Source organism: Ovis canadensis, chromosome 12, assembly GCF_042477335.2.
Source record: "Ovis canadensis isolate MfBH-ARS-UI-01 breed Bighorn chromosome 12, ARS-UI_OviCan_v2, whole genome shotgun sequence".
NCBI lineage: Eukaryota > Metazoa > Chordata > Mammalia > Artiodactyla > Bovidae > Ovis > Ovis canadensis.
In genome coordinates this window covers 50,585,152-50,600,788 of record NC_091256.1, presented here as the reverse complement: position 1 = coordinate 50,600,788, position 15,637 = coordinate 50,585,152, and the positions used below count along the sequence as shown (strand labels likewise).

At 35.0% G+C, this 15,637-nt stretch overlaps 1 protein-coding gene across 7 annotated transcripts in view; it reads right to left on the bottom strand.

Annotated features, from left to right (window-relative positions):
- Nucleotides 1-15,637, bottom strand: part of SUCO (SUN domain containing ossification factor) — an 88,846-nt gene that overhangs the window by 42,859 nt on the left and 30,350 nt on the right. For 4 of the 7 annotated variants that reach the window (XM_069545665.1, XM_069545666.1, XM_069545668.1 and 1 more), the window contains exons 5-9: nucleotides 12,829-12,966; nucleotides 12,441-12,594; nucleotides 7,859-7,982; nucleotides 7,079-7,215; nucleotides 5,962-6,029 (exon numbers count right to left, since the gene is read on the bottom strand). In XM_069545665.1, coding sequence (XP_069401766.1) covers nucleotides 5,962-6,029; nucleotides 7,079-7,215; nucleotides 7,859-7,982; nucleotides 12,441-12,594; nucleotides 12,829-12,966 — 621 coding nt within the window. The remainder of the gene's footprint in view (nucleotides 1-5,961; nucleotides 6,030-7,078; nucleotides 7,216-7,858; nucleotides 7,983-12,440; nucleotides 12,595-12,828; nucleotides 12,967-15,637) is intronic. The other 3 variants (XM_069545667.1, XM_069545670.1, XM_069545671.1) reach the window with 1 other exon arrangement.

The window sequence follows — 15,637 nt, the reverse complement described above, 5'->3', positions numbered from 1 at the left end:
TACCAAAGAGCTATTAAAAATAATACTAGAAACTATATATTGCATTTATATAAAAACATAGAAAATACAGACTAATGTATAGTGACAGAAATTACAGATCTGTAATTGCTATGGGGGTAAGGGGCGGGAGGGAAAAATTATAAAGGAGCATGAAGAAAATTTTGGGGGAGACAGATTATTATCTTCACTGTGGTGATGGCTTCATAGATGAATAAATATCAAAACTTATCAAATTGTACACTTTAACATTTTACAATTTATTTTACATGTAGTTTTTTATACATCAGTCACGCTTCAATAAAACTGTTTTTAAAAATAACAATACACTAGTGAATAAAACAAAAAAGCAGCAGACTCACAAGTATAGAGAACAAACTGGCGGTTACCAGTGGGGAGGTGGAACAGGGGATGGCAAACAGGGGTAAGGAAAGAAAAGCAGGTATTATTATGGAACTATATGAAATCATGTGTGTGAAATTTTTGAAAAGAAAATGATATTTGAGATATGTATCATGGACCTGGAAAAGATGCCACAAAATACTGCTATTTAGGAAAACATTAACAGTATGTTTCTACATGTATAACATAAAACTACATCCAGCATGGCATTTGAGGAAAGAAATACTCATGATATCTAGGACTCTAATCAATACTTTAATAAACTAATTATTATATCAAATGAGATTATATACACTAACAAGTAAATGTTAAATCAAAAGCATTACAATTAATATATTGTGTTTGGGGAGCAACAGAACTGAATTCCAGAAGATGGTAAGAACAGCCACAATTCAGAGAACAGCTCCTGATAAAAAGTAAACAGTTGCTAAATGCTTAGTCTGTGTCAGATACCATTTTAGATGATTTATGTCCATGCTCTGATTTAATTCTTACAACCAAAATGCATAAGAGATTATCTCTATTTTACAGAATCATTCAATTGGTTACTTCACATTTTTCCTTTCTGCCTTTTTAAAACAGAACTTGCTCCCCTCTCCAAAGATGTAGCCAAGCATACAGTCATAATCAAAGACTGTTTTTCCCAGTCTTGGCAATGTTACTTAATTATAGTGATGGGATGTGGGTAGAAGTCTCCAGTGCAACTTTCAGGTTAAGCCTTCAAAAGGAAGCTGCTACCTCTACTTCTGCTTTCTCCCACCTGACAGGTCACAATGAGGATGTGATAGGAAGAAATCATCACAGCAATGCAGGCAGGGACAACATCTCGGGAGTGGTAGAGAAACATGACAGAAGGTAAATGTGTCCTTTAATTGTTTTCTATTATACCCCTGCCCCACATATCAACTTGAGGTTTTTGTGTCAGAGAAAATTAACTATCTTTTTCAAACCACAGTTCATTCATCTCTGTTAAAAAGGCAGAATCAAGAGCCCTAACTAAAGAGTTATTTAGCCAGTAAGTAACAAAGTTAAAAGTTAAAAGACACATCTATCTGGCTCCAAAGCCTAAACACTGTACTACTAACCCAGGGAGAGGAAACTAAAGAAAATCAGACTCAGATTTTGCTTTTTATTTACAAATCTAAAAGAGCACTAAGAAGAAAAGGCAAATTCTTTTCTACCTCTTTTGCATACAAAGTTCTCAATTTCTAAGAAGATATGAGCTATATTATTGATACTATTAAAATAAATTTTTAGACAAATGTATTACCAGGTGTACAGTCAATCCACCAAGAAGATTTAACATTTCTAAAACTTATATTAAAGTAGTAAACACTCATAATATATATAAAATTAATAGTACATATGTAATTGTGCCTCATAAAGGTTGATTTTAAAATGCTTTTTCATCTAAGCCTCATCTTTAGTAAAACCTACGTATAAAAGCTGACACATCTAATTTCAACATATTTCTCTTAATAGGTCAGAAATTTTAAAAGATCAGTAAAGTAGCAGACCCAAATGTAAGAGTACATTGATAAAATACCACGTGTCAAAATTTAGATGATATGAACATATTACACAAGGTAATCTGCAAATGCAATGCAATCCCTATCAAAATACCAATGACATTTTTACAAAACTAGAATGCATAACTCTAAAATTTATGTGGAAACACAAAATACCCCAAATAGCCAAAATAATCTTGAGAAAGAACAAAGCTGACCTTAGACTTATCTGCAAAGGTACAAAGAAAAGATTTTTTAACTGTGAGAGAATACCATAAACAACTTCATTACAAAAACCTTCAAAATGGATTAAAGATAAATTTCTAGAAAAATGTAATTAACCAAACTAATTTACTAAAACTAAGTTGAGAAGAAACAGAAAACCTATACAGTCTCATGTATGGGCTTCCCAGGTGGCGCTAGTGGTAAAGAACCCACCTACCAATGAAGGAGACTTAAGAGACAAGGGTTTGATCCCTGGGTCAGGAAGACCCCCTGGAGGAGGGCATGACAAACCACTCCAGTATTCTTGTCTAGAGAATCCCATGTACAGAGAAGCCTGGTGGGCTATACAGTCCATGGGGTTGCAAAAAGTCGGAGATGACTAAAGCAACTTAGCACGCAGTCTCATAATTACTTCTTTTAAATATGTTTTTTTCTTTTTTTCTAATATAATTAAACCTTGTCATCTATCACACAAGTATAAAACACGGCATGCACAAGCTTATTTATAATAACTGTCTGTTATGGCAAAAGATTACTATAAACAGCCCAAATACTATCAACATAAGACTAGTTAAATCTTGGTACAATCATATAATGGAATTTCACGAAGTTATCAAAAAAAAAAAAGAAAAAGTTTTATGTATGAATGAAATAGAAACATGACCAGAAACTTTTAAGTTAAAACTTAATTCAAGGTGATAAATATTATGTATAATATGCTGCTGTGAAAACAGAGAGATAAATAAAATCTGTTTCTGCATAAAGAAAATTAAAAGGTATCTAAAAATTTAACACTGAATAGGAAGACAGATGACAGATTGGAAGTATATTTCTCATTGTAGCTCCTCTACCTCTTTTAAACACCTTTTTGAGTTTGAGCCACATGAATGTGCTATTTTTGAAATCACATATTTAATTTAAAATTAACATCTTCCCTGAGGCATGGAAGGCTTTACAGTTGAGATTCAAACTTAGAATATCTTGAGAAAAAAGAAGCTTGAGATATCATGCTCCCTAACTGCAGATTATACAACAACCCTACAGTAATCACAACAGCATGGTAGATACAGAAACAGACACACAGATCAGCGGCTCAGGACAGAGAGCCCAGAAATGACCCCATGAACTTAGGGTCGATCCACCCATGACAAAGAAGACAAGAAGAAAACAAAACAAACTCGTGGCTAACAGGAGGCAGAGGGAAGGGGAAGGACAAGATAGGGGTACAGAATTAAGAGACACAAAATACTATACACAGACTAAATAAGCAACAACGATATATTGTACAGCATGGGAAAATATACTCATTATTTTGTAATTACTTTAAATAGAATATAATCAAGAAAAATACTGAAGCACTATTTTGTACACCTGAAACTAATATAATTTTGGAAATCAGCTCTGTGCTTTAAGTCGCTTCAGTCTTGTCTGACTCTTTGTGACGCTATGGGCTGTAGCCTGTCAGGCTCCTCTGTCCATGGGATTCTCTGGCCAAGAACACTGGAGTGGGTTGCCATACTCTTCTCCAGGGGATCTTCCCAACCCAGGGATTGCACCCGCATCTCTACATCTCCTGCACTCACAGATGGGTTTTTTTACCACTAGCATCACCTACACTTCAGTTAAAAAAAAAAAAAAAAAACACAAAACACATATCTTATAAGTATTAGGTTAGATGCACTGCCTTCAAAATAAGGAATAAGATGAAACTGCTTACTATCACTACATACAATTTTCTCAATGATCTAGCCAGCATGTGATGACAAAAAGAAAGTAAAATATAATAAAAAGGATTATAAAACTTTAAAAAGGAGAAAAATATGTAGGGAAGCTATAATTTTCTATACAGAAATCCTCAAAGATTCTACATATAAACTATTAAAATAAGAGACTATAAAAAAAGCTGGATCTAAGACTCATATATTAAAAATAACTGGATATCTAAACACAAAAAAACATCATTTTATTAATTTTTACTGTAGTTCAATGTTGTGTTAGTTTCCTGCTGATACCAACAAATGAATTTAAGAAAAGATACACAATACTTTCATGAAAAGTTAAAAAAAAATAATTAAAAGATATTAAAAACAATTCAAAGATATGCCCTATATAGGATAAGTAAACTCAATATCTAAAAGTCAGCAAAAGATGCAATGCAATCACAAACAAAATCCAATGGGACACCTGGGGAACTCAATATAATAAGTCTAAGATTTAACAGAAAAAAGAAAAAAAAGAAAGAAAGCAGCGGCAGAACAGCCCAGTCAGTCCTGAAGAATATGGTACAAAAACCTGCCCTACCAGGTATTAAGATTTATAAAGCTAAAGAGTGTGGTGTTTCTGCAGGTAATGATAAACTGACCAAAGGAACAGGACAAAGAGTATAGAAACAAATTCCCATATAGAAGAGAATTTTATGATAAATGTATTATTGTAAATCAGAGGGAAAAGTGTGAATAAACAATTATCTAAAAGAGGAAAACGGGCTTCCCAGGAGGCTCAGTGGTTAAGAATCCACCTGCCAAGGAGGAGATGCAGGTTCAATCTCTGGGTTGGGAAGATCCCCTGGAGAAGGAACCGGCAACCCACTCCAGTATTCTTGGCTGGGAAATCCCACGGACAGAGGAGCCTGGCAGGCTACAGTCCATGGGGTTGCAAAGAGCTGGACACGACTTAGTGACTACACTACATCATTAATCAGTCAGTAAAATGGTGGTGATTTACCTCAATTCTTTTTTAAAACAGCTGCTTTTGATCAACGAAATCAAGTAATCTAATAAAACTGTTGGCATATTAAACATTATTTTCCCCATATATCCCCCATAAGTTTCTTTGTCTATATTATTAGTTAATGGAAGAATTAGATTGAAGCAATGAAGCCAAAATCCAGGGAGATTTACCGGATGCCTCTGTCTTCTTCACATCCAATTTGTAAGCAAAAGCTGTCAATTTTAACTGTTATAACCATTTTTCAGATTTCCTCTCTCTTCTTTACCCAAATTGCCATGCCTTAATTAAAGCCCTTATTTTCCACATGAGCTATGACAGTAGGTTCCTAACTGGTTTCACTGCTTCTAACTGCATTATGCTGTAGGCCATCTTTTGAGGATAACCCTTTCCAAAATGCCAGTGAGGTCATATCATTTCCTTACTTAAAACAAACTTACTTAAAACTACCTTACTTAAAACTACCCTCCATGGTCTTTAAGATAAACCTCAGAAACTTTTAAGCTGTATTATACATAGGATGAATGGCCTAACTGCTGCTAAACTGAGTCTCCTGGCTCATGTTTCATGATTACTCTAGTTTTACCTCTATTCTTGTAATCACTAAAACAGCTTCTTCAGTTTGCTCCTACTTACAGCTGCCCAGAAGACATTCGCTCCTATTAGTGCTGGCCCCTTCTTCTTACAATTCCTGAATACCTCCGTCTCCCTTATCTGTGACTTACTTATGAATTCAAGGAATTAATTCTTCAAGATTCAGCTCATAAATCACCTCTTCTAGCAAGCTCATTCTCTTCTGCAGTTATATATCATCTCTCTTTCTATAGTATCTTTTCAGGCATACTTTTCATACTATTTGATAACTGTTGAACTAGATCTGTCAATTTTGAGTGACATCCTTAAAAGGAAAGACATTTTAGGTCCTTAGACCCCAGGACCTAAGGAAAGTATAGTACCAGCACCAATCATAAATGTTTATTAAGTGACATATAAATAAATCATAAATGCTTATTAAGTGACTATATGAACAAATCAATCTAACCCTAACATAAATGGTTTATATATATATAAAGCATACTTTATTAAATTTTATATTACTTACCAAATTTTAGTGCTGCAAGGATTCAACATATAAAGATCCATATTTTCTATAAGAATAGCAGATGTGCTCTATTTTCAAAAAGGGGGAAGGGAATAAATTACTTAAAGAAAAATACTTATTTCAACTCTCAAGTTTTCTAGGTTTTCTTTATTTTTAGATCTTAAAATATACCTAAGAGACTGAAATACCTGGGAAGAAAGCATAACAGCAGCTAAAATTTACAAGTTTTGTCTATACTATGCTAAGCAAGGCTTGTAATAAAACAACTAAAATTAAACATCTGTTGCTATAGAAGCAAAATGATTTTTCCTATTAGCTATTTCCTTTTAAAACACAGGTTTTAAAAGTTCAAAAACCAAGTATATGCCCTTCAGCAGGTGAATGGATAAACTATGGTACATCCAGACAATGGAGTATTATTCAATACTAAAAAGAAAGGAGCTATCAAGTCATGGAAAGACATGGATGAAACTTAAATGCATATTACTAAGTGAAAGAAGTCAGTCTGAAAAAGCTACATATGGTATGATTTCAACAATATGATATTCTGGAAAAGATAAAACTAGGGAGACAGTGAAAAGATTAGTGGCTGTCAAAAGTTGGAGGAAAGAAGTGAATAGGTAGAGCACAGAGGAGTTTTGGGACAGTAAAAATACTCTATATGATACTATAATGACAGATACATGTCATTATACATTTATCCAAACCCACAGAATGTGTAAGAGTGAGCTCTAACATAAACTATGGATTTCAGGGGATAAAAATCTGTCAATATAAATTCATCAACTATAACAAATGTACCACTCTGGTGGGAGATATTGGTAATGGAGCAGACTAACACATGTGGGGACAGTGGGTATATGGCAGATCTCTGGACCTTCTTCTCAATTTGGCTGGGAACTTATAATTACTCTTAAAAAAAAACAAATGGTGCAATGCATCAACCAATACACTAAGAATTCATGTAAGAAATTATGTCTTTTAAAGCATAATCTTGCACTTATTAGTGGATTAGGAAAATAGCTCATGTTAAAATACAGTTTCCAGGAAACCACTGCTTATATTTAATAAAATCTCTAGCTTCCTATATGTATAGAAGAATTTTACACTTAAGTACCTTGGCTTCTGGGTTAGCTGCCAAAATTTTGGCACCACATTCTACTGAAGCATAATTATTTCGATTTTTCTGGACCTTTTTTGTGGCATGTAGACCTCCATTAGAAGATGGATGCATTGACTGACCTGCAGACAAACCTTATTATGAACACATATCTATGATGATTATGATTGAAAATACCCACAGCAAACAATCTCAAGAACAACAGGCTGCCATCTAGAGTCCAAGTTTTAATAAAAACCCATATGAAATAGCTTTATATCCTTAGTAAACAAATTAACTACAAAAATCCACATTACTTGCCTTATGCTTAGTGTAATTCACAAAACGAAGTTTACTATGAGAATCAAAACTTTTGCATATACATTTTATTGTATTAAGGATAGAAGTTTATCCATCACTAACCCCAACAATAATTTTTAACTCTGAGACTTTTACAATGACAAAGAGAAAGTGTAATACTTTAGTCCAATTCTGTTTACAGTTTATGACTGAGAACTTTCCATGCTTCAACTTTCCTCCTATAAACTGAGATGGAAAATCACTGCTTTTGCCCACTTTATCTTATTTTAGCCTTGTTTAATAATTTACAATAATGGATTTTAATTAAGATTAATAAGACAGACACAGATAAATTCCATGTGGGTAACCAAAAGCATATTTGTTAAGTTTCACCTTTAAAAAGTTTTCAGAAGTTTTACTTTATTTTAACAATTAAGAAGAGAAACTGTGTATTTAAACCAATCCCTTAAAAAAAATTCCATTATAGTGCTTCCTTACTTTTTTCTTTTTCTACTTCCATAACTTTCTTCTTCCATTCATCAAATGTTGGTATATCCTCTGGGTCTTTGGAATTTGTAACAGGTGTAGGGTCAATTTCTCCTGGCTTTGTATAATCAGAACTCTGAAAGAAATGTCAAAAATAAATAGATTTCAGGTTTCGAAGAATACAGAGGAAATAGAATAAATTATAGTAGTAAATACAAATGTTTCTGTCAAATTAAACTAGAAGTCCAATTTTATAATGAATGATAGTATTCTGGAAAAAAACAAAAACATACAAAGGAAAGTTCTGGTTTAACTTAAAAGCTGAGTTTCTCTTTGAAGAATTAAAACCTTCTCTACCTGAGTATCACAGGATGAATCCCTTCATATGTTAGCAATATTAGCATGGGTTCTAAAAAACTCTATATAATTTCATAAGCCAACAATTACCCAAACAAAAACTGTACAGAGACTATAACTGTTGTGAACCCACCTTAAAATCTACATTAAAATAATATATATATTAAAGCAAGCTAATTTTAGATGTAGTACTGAGCAACTAAGCATGCATACTGTTTCTCCTAAATCTTTAATAACAAGTACCATTTATATAACTAATAAAGACCTACAGTATCGCACATGGAACACTGCAATAACCTATATGGAAAAAAATCTGACGAAAAAGTTGATATACATATATATACAACTGATTCACTTTTCTATACAACAGAAAGTAACACAACGTGCTCAACCACTTCAGTAGTGTCCAACTCTTATACAGCACTATCAATCAGCTATTGTTGCTGTTGTTATTTAGTCACTAAGTGGTATCCAACCCTTTGCAGTCCCATGGACTGTACCTGCCAGGCCCCTCTGTCTATGGGATTTCTCAGGCAAGAAAACTGGACTGGGTTGCCAGTTCCTTCTCCAAGGTATCTTCCGGACCCAGGGACTGAACATGCAACTCCTGCTTAGGCAGGTGGGTTCTTTACCGCTGAGCCACCAAAGATTTTAATAAAAAATTTAAAAATAAAAGTATCATTTATATAAAATTTTAAGGCAGCTGTAAAAACTTAAATGTGAAAAGCAAAGCTTTAAAGAAAGTATTGAAAAGATATCTTCATGATTCAGGCTATACCAGGATTCAGCAAGATGAAGGAAATCATTTTTTAAAAGGCTGATACATCTGGCTAGATTAAAATTTGAAAATTAAATATATCAAAAGACCATAAACCACACAGTTCAATAAGCCACAGACAGAAATATATGAAACACATTCAGACAACAAAGGATTGTTACTAACCATAAATACTGCCTACAAATCAATAATGGGGAAAAGTGGAAGAGGTACAGCCAACTGAGTAAAGAGAAAATACAAAAGGCTCACTCTCAGTAAAATCAGGGAATGCAAATGAAAACTAAAGATAATAAATTATACCAATCTGACGGAGGTTAAAATGTGATAGCCTGTTGAGCCATGGACATCTATGAGACTGCCAAAATGAGTGTGACATTTAGCAATATTAAAGATATGCATACTCTATGACCCAATAATTTAACTCCTAAGTATAATTATCAATGAAAACATACATATGTGCCTAAGAAAATATGCATAAAGACATTTATTACAGCACTATTCATAATGTCAAAAAAAATTGGAAATAATCTAAATATCTACGAATTGAAGAACAGGTAAATTGTGGTAGAATCAAATATAACAGTGAAAACAAAGAATAAATAAAACTCAAAAACAATGTTGAGTAAAATGATATTTAAAATGACATCATTTTATGTTTCAAAATTTGCCAAGTAATCGTATATATTGTTTATAGCAATGAATATTTGAATAAGCTTAAAAATATGCTCTAAAATGTAAAAAAAAAAAAACCAAATTCAAGATAGTGGTTAAATCTGAAGCGGAGAGAAGAAATGTAACTGGAGAGGGCATACAATTCAATCTGTCATTTTAGCCTTAATTGGAAGAATGTATGCAAGGATGTTCATTTCATTTTAACATTATTTCTGTCTCCCTAAAACAATACATAATGCATTTATTAATAGTGCCTTGAAAGTGAAAGTGAAGTAGCTCAGTCGTGTCCAACCCTGTGCAACCCCATGGACTGTACAGCTTTCCAGGCTCCCCCATCCATGGAGTTTTCCAGGCAAGAGTATTGGAGTGGTTTGCCATTTCCTTCTCCCAAGAGATCTTCCCCACTCAGGGATCGAACCTGGGTCTCCCACCTCACAGGCAGACAGACGCTTTACCGTCTGAGCCACCAGGAAAGCTAATAGTGCCTTGAGAAGTATACAAAATCTATTTAGACCATAAATCTTGGAGAAGGAAATGGCAACCCACTCCAGTCTTCTTGCCTGAAGAATTCCATGGACAGAGGAGCCTGGTGGGCTCCAGTCCATGGGGGTCGCAGAGTTGGACATGACTGACAGACTATCACTCATTCACTCACTCACTTCAGTAAATGGCACAAATCTCATATTAGGGTACATTTTTGAGTACTGATGCTAATTTGTATATTAGTATAACACACCAACACAAATTTCCATAATCTCGCTTTAGGAAGACAAACTAGCAAACTGGTTCCTCCACAACCTTCATGTTGGGAGTGTTTTGTAGAACACACAAGCTTATAAAAGTATGTAGCTATTTAAAAAATAATATACAGAAAATAAAACTAAAAAACCAACATTACACTAATTTAAAAATTAAACAAAAATTTAGTTTAAGTGAGAAAATAAACAAATATTTATAAAAATTAATCTAGTTGAGATGCTTGAGAGTAAAGCCCAAATACTAAAAGAAATACAATAAAAAGTAAGAATACACACACACACTCTTTGAGGGCCAGGCAGAGCAATCACTCTCACCTCTTAGCAACAAATATAAAAACTAAATAACACAATAAAATTATTTTGCAAAGCATTATAACAAGCAAAGGAATGGAATTTTGAATTAATTACTTCCTAAATTATTTAATACTCCAGAAAAACTATCAGAGAATGAATTTTATCACAAAGTGTCCAGTAGTTCTATACACTATCCAGTTCAGAATAGTTCTGCCCAATTAAGTCTGTGTGAGTGGAAGAGCTTATCCCTATTACCTCAAGGATCTGCAAGACACTGCTGTGAATGGTCAAGGCGAACAAGCAAATCTTGGACAAAACTAGCTGCCATGCTTGAATTCTACATTTGGTACTTAAATAGCTTAAAGAAGACATTTTTGTAATGTTTGTCTAATTTTATTTATGCCTGTGATATCTGACAACTGAACTGTAACACATACTTGACTTGGTTTCACTGGAAAATTGTTCCTACAAGATCTCAGACTATGAAATGTTGATTTCCTACATTTATACGCAGCATTGTAGAAACAGTTAGCCCAATGATAGTCAGGTCTCCAGAATGAAGTTTAGTTAGTGATGAATGCAGATTCACAGAAAATATGTAAAGGAAAAAGTGGAGAACAGAACAGTTGAATGAGAAACAAACAAATACAGACGTGGCACTCAGTATTTTGAACTCCAATTCCACGTTTTGTTTTTGTTAAGTTCATTGAGTGGCCTTTCTCTCTTTATTTAGTTATTTCTTAGATGAAGGGAATATACTTCTCTGCCAACATTCTTTCAGGAAATTCTATACTGGCCTGTGTATTGGCCTCTACATGAAGTCAAAGTAAAACTCAAAAGGAGAAAAGAAAATAAAGCTCTTATACAGGGATGAGCCTTGCCTTTAAGAATCATATTCGTTAATATAAGCTGGTCTAGTTGTATTTTGCATACAAATAACAAAGAGTAGAATGTCCCTTTAAAATAATTCTAGTTGAAGAGCCTAAATTTAATCCTGTATTACTGAATTATAGTCTGAAGATACTTAAAACAATCATAACTTCTATAAGGCTCTCTTTAAAAATTGCTTAAAAAAGGACTTTATGCATCTGGTACCAAACAGTCTATGGTGGCAGAAAACCATTTATATGTAAACATAACCAAAGAGAGGTCACACCTGGGACAACTTTATGTATGAACATTACATTGGCAATAGTTTCACGAAGTAACCACTTGCTCTCTGGGAGCACACTTCACCTCAGTTCCACACTGTGTGAGTGGAAGAGCTTATCCCTATTACCTCAAGGATCTGCAAGACACTGCTGTGAATGGTCAAGGCGAACAAGCAAATCTTGGACAAAACTAGCTGCCATGCTTGAATTCTACATTTGGTACTTAAATAGCTTAAAGAAGACATTTTTGTAATGTTTGTCTAATTTTATTTATGCCTGTGATATCTGACAACTGAACTGTAACACATACTTGACTTGGTTTCACTGGAAAATTGTTCCTACAAGATCTCAGACTATGAAATGTTGATTTCCTACATTTATACGCAGCATTGTAGAAACAGTTAGCCCAATGATAGTTAGGTCTCCAGAATGAAGTTTAGTTAGTGATGAATGCAGATTCACTGATCACTAACTATTGACCCCCTAACTTTATGGCAAATATGATTAACAAATTACAAGACTGGTTAAAAACAAAAATGAATTGTATAATGAATTGTAGGAGACAGTGCATGTTATTTACCTACCTCATTTTTTAAATTATCTGAAGAAGCATTCAATGCAGATTTTGGATCACTACCACCCTGATCACTTGATGAAACTTTTGATTCAAATTCTGACTTTGTTATCTTTCCTTTGCCGTGTGAAGATGACACATTTTCTATATGTTGGCCGACAAGGCTATTTGAAATCAAAAGGCATATTAAATCAATAAATTTCAGCTGAATAACAAGTACACACAAATCCAAACTATAAGAAGTATACATGAATAAAAAGTAAACCAAGAAAGGAGCACAAAGAAGTAAGTTTTCTCTCAATCATAAAATTGAATTAAGTATACACCAAAGTCTACTCAAAGGTGACACTGCCGTTTATCATAGAATCATATAAAGACAAACAACAGCTCACGCTCACCTTTCAGGGGAACTGACAAAGGAAGGTTGGTCAACTGGAGCATTTGCATCAAGGGCCTCACCAACATCACAATCATTTTCAGACTGCTCAGTTTCCCCTGGGTTGGCTATAGGGATAGTACCAGAGTCTTCTATTTCACTAAAACAGAAACAAAAAAGACGATCTGACAATTTAATGGACATAATGCAGCATAAGTTAAAAGTGATATTAGTGATTTCCAAAAAAATCCAAGCCAGGAAAAAATGCTTTATAGTTCTACGGAGAGTTTTCAAGAATTCACATACTGTAAGTTGTGGAAAGATTTAAAACATGTGAACTGTAGACCCCTGGTGTGCTGGTGCCCTTGCCTGGCCTCTAAATAGCTAAGTACCAAAATTTAAAACAAAATATTATAGGTTAATATTTAATATTGTCAAAAATAAGATCTTTAAATTATTTATTCTAAATGCATCTTCTCTCATGTTTCACTTCTATTAGTACATCCGACAGAATGTGGTCCACTGGAGAAGGGAATGGCAAACCACTTCAGTATTCTTGCCTTGAGAACCCCATGAACAGTAGGAAAAGGCAAAATGATAGGATACTGAAAGAGGAACTTCCCAGGTTGGTAGGTGCCCAATATGCTACTGGAAATCAGTGGAGAAATAACTCCAGAAAGAATGAAGGGATGGAGCCAAAGCAAAAACAACACCCAGCTGTGGATATAACTGGAGATAGAAGCAAGGTCTGATGCTGTAAAGAGCAATATTGCATAGGAACCTGGAATGTTAGGTCCATGAATCAAGGCAAACTGGAAGGGTCAAACAGGAGATGGCAAGAGTGAACGTCAACATTCTAGGAATCAGAGAACTAAAATGGACTGGAATGGGTGAATTTAACTCAGATGACCATTATATCTACTACTGTGGGCAGGAATCCCTTAGAAGAAATGGAGTAGCCATCATGGTCAACAAGAGAGTCTGAAATGCAGTACTGGGATGCAATCTCAAAAAGGACAGAATTATCTCAGTTCGTTTCCAAGGCTGCCGGGAGCCACCACGGGAGATCCCACCCATGACAAGGTCATGTGAAAGAGAACTGTTAAGCAAGGCTTCAGAACTCAACGGGCTCCCTAGGCTTTCTCGAACATCTACCCCAAAACCAGAATCTGTCTGTTTTACTATTTCATGACTTTCACCAACTCCTCCGACATTAACAGGGGGCTATTCCTGACCACCTTTCTCTGGAGAAAATCAGCTTAGGACTATAGCTAATAAGTCTCCGGGACATGAGAAGACTATTTCCAATCAAAACCCCTCTGTTAGCATTTTAGCTTGCTTGGCAGATATACCCAGACTCTTGCAGCTACACATGTGATTATTTACAGCCTCCCAACTGTGAGAGGCACGGAAAGCCTAAAACATAGAGCCTTTCATAGAGTTAAAAGTTATTAGAGTAGTGTAGGCATAGGATTTCATTATTTGGCCAATGCTTGTTGCTAAGTTCCCATATCTCTTATCCACTGTGCACCTGGGAGTGCATTAGTTAACACAGTTGGAAAGTAAAAACAACAAGTGTAGCCTTGAAATTAACCACATCAGACTTCTGAGCTAATTGATTCTTTCTTGTAACTCACTACCCTTTGCTTCCTGAGAATGTAACTCTGTTTAATACTTTTTGAGGCTGACATAGATTAGAAATATAAGAAAAAACATTTCAAGGGAAAATAAGTTTTCTGGTTGAGAAGCCTTTATCAAAAGAGGGTCATAAATTGTTCACAGACCACCAAGGCCAGAAGATAATGTACACAATATTGTTTATGGGAAAGGTTTGCAGAAAAATCCTGGTTTCGATAAAGCCAAAACAGATATAATGTTTGGGCTGACTCTGTATGACTTTGCATCTTTCATTTCCCTCTATGTACAAGTAAAGGTATAAAAGACCCTTTTAAAAATAGAAACAATGGGCCTCGCTTGAAGAAGCTTGGTCACCCCATGTTTTTCTTTTTTTTCTTTTTTTCTCTCTTTTTCAGGCTGATCCCTTGGAGCACAGAGGCTCCCTGCGTTCACTTATCTGCCCAGGTTTCTTAGACCTGAACGGGAAGACGCTCTGCGTCTTCACTCCCTCGGAAGACCGGGAAGGCACCTGTGGCCTCCATGAACAGGGCAAACTTCTTGTCTCGAAGTTTTATTGGCTTTCTATGTAAACCAAGGAATATCAGCCTCTTTCTCTCCTCTATTTTCTTATCTACAATATTCTTTCCTTATCTCTCTCTAAATCATCCGCCGATGCTGTTTTTCCTTCAGGTTCCCCTGGATCCTGCGGGGGCTGGACCCCAGCACAGGCACACCATTCAATATCACACCAAGTCTATGCCCCAACCAGCATCGCTGAAGAAGTTGAATGGTTTTATGAAGACCTACACAACCTTTTAGAACTAACACCCAAAAAAGATGTCCTTTTCATTATCGGGGACTGGAATGCAAATGTAGGAAGTCAAGAAACACCTGGAGTAACAGGCAAATTTGGCCTTGGAATACAGAATGAAGTGGGGCAAAGGCTAAGAGAGTTTTGCCAAGAGAACACACTGGTCATAGCAAACACCCTCTTCCAACAACATAAGAGAAGACTCTACACATGGACATCACCAGATGGTCAACACTGAAATCAGACTGATTATATTCTTTGCAGCCAAGGATGGAGAAGCTCTATACAGTCAGCAAAAACAAGACCGGGAGCTGACTATGGCTCAGATCATGAACTCCTTATTGCCAAATTCAGACTTAAATTGAAGAAAGTAGGGAAAATCACTAGACCATTGAGGTATGAC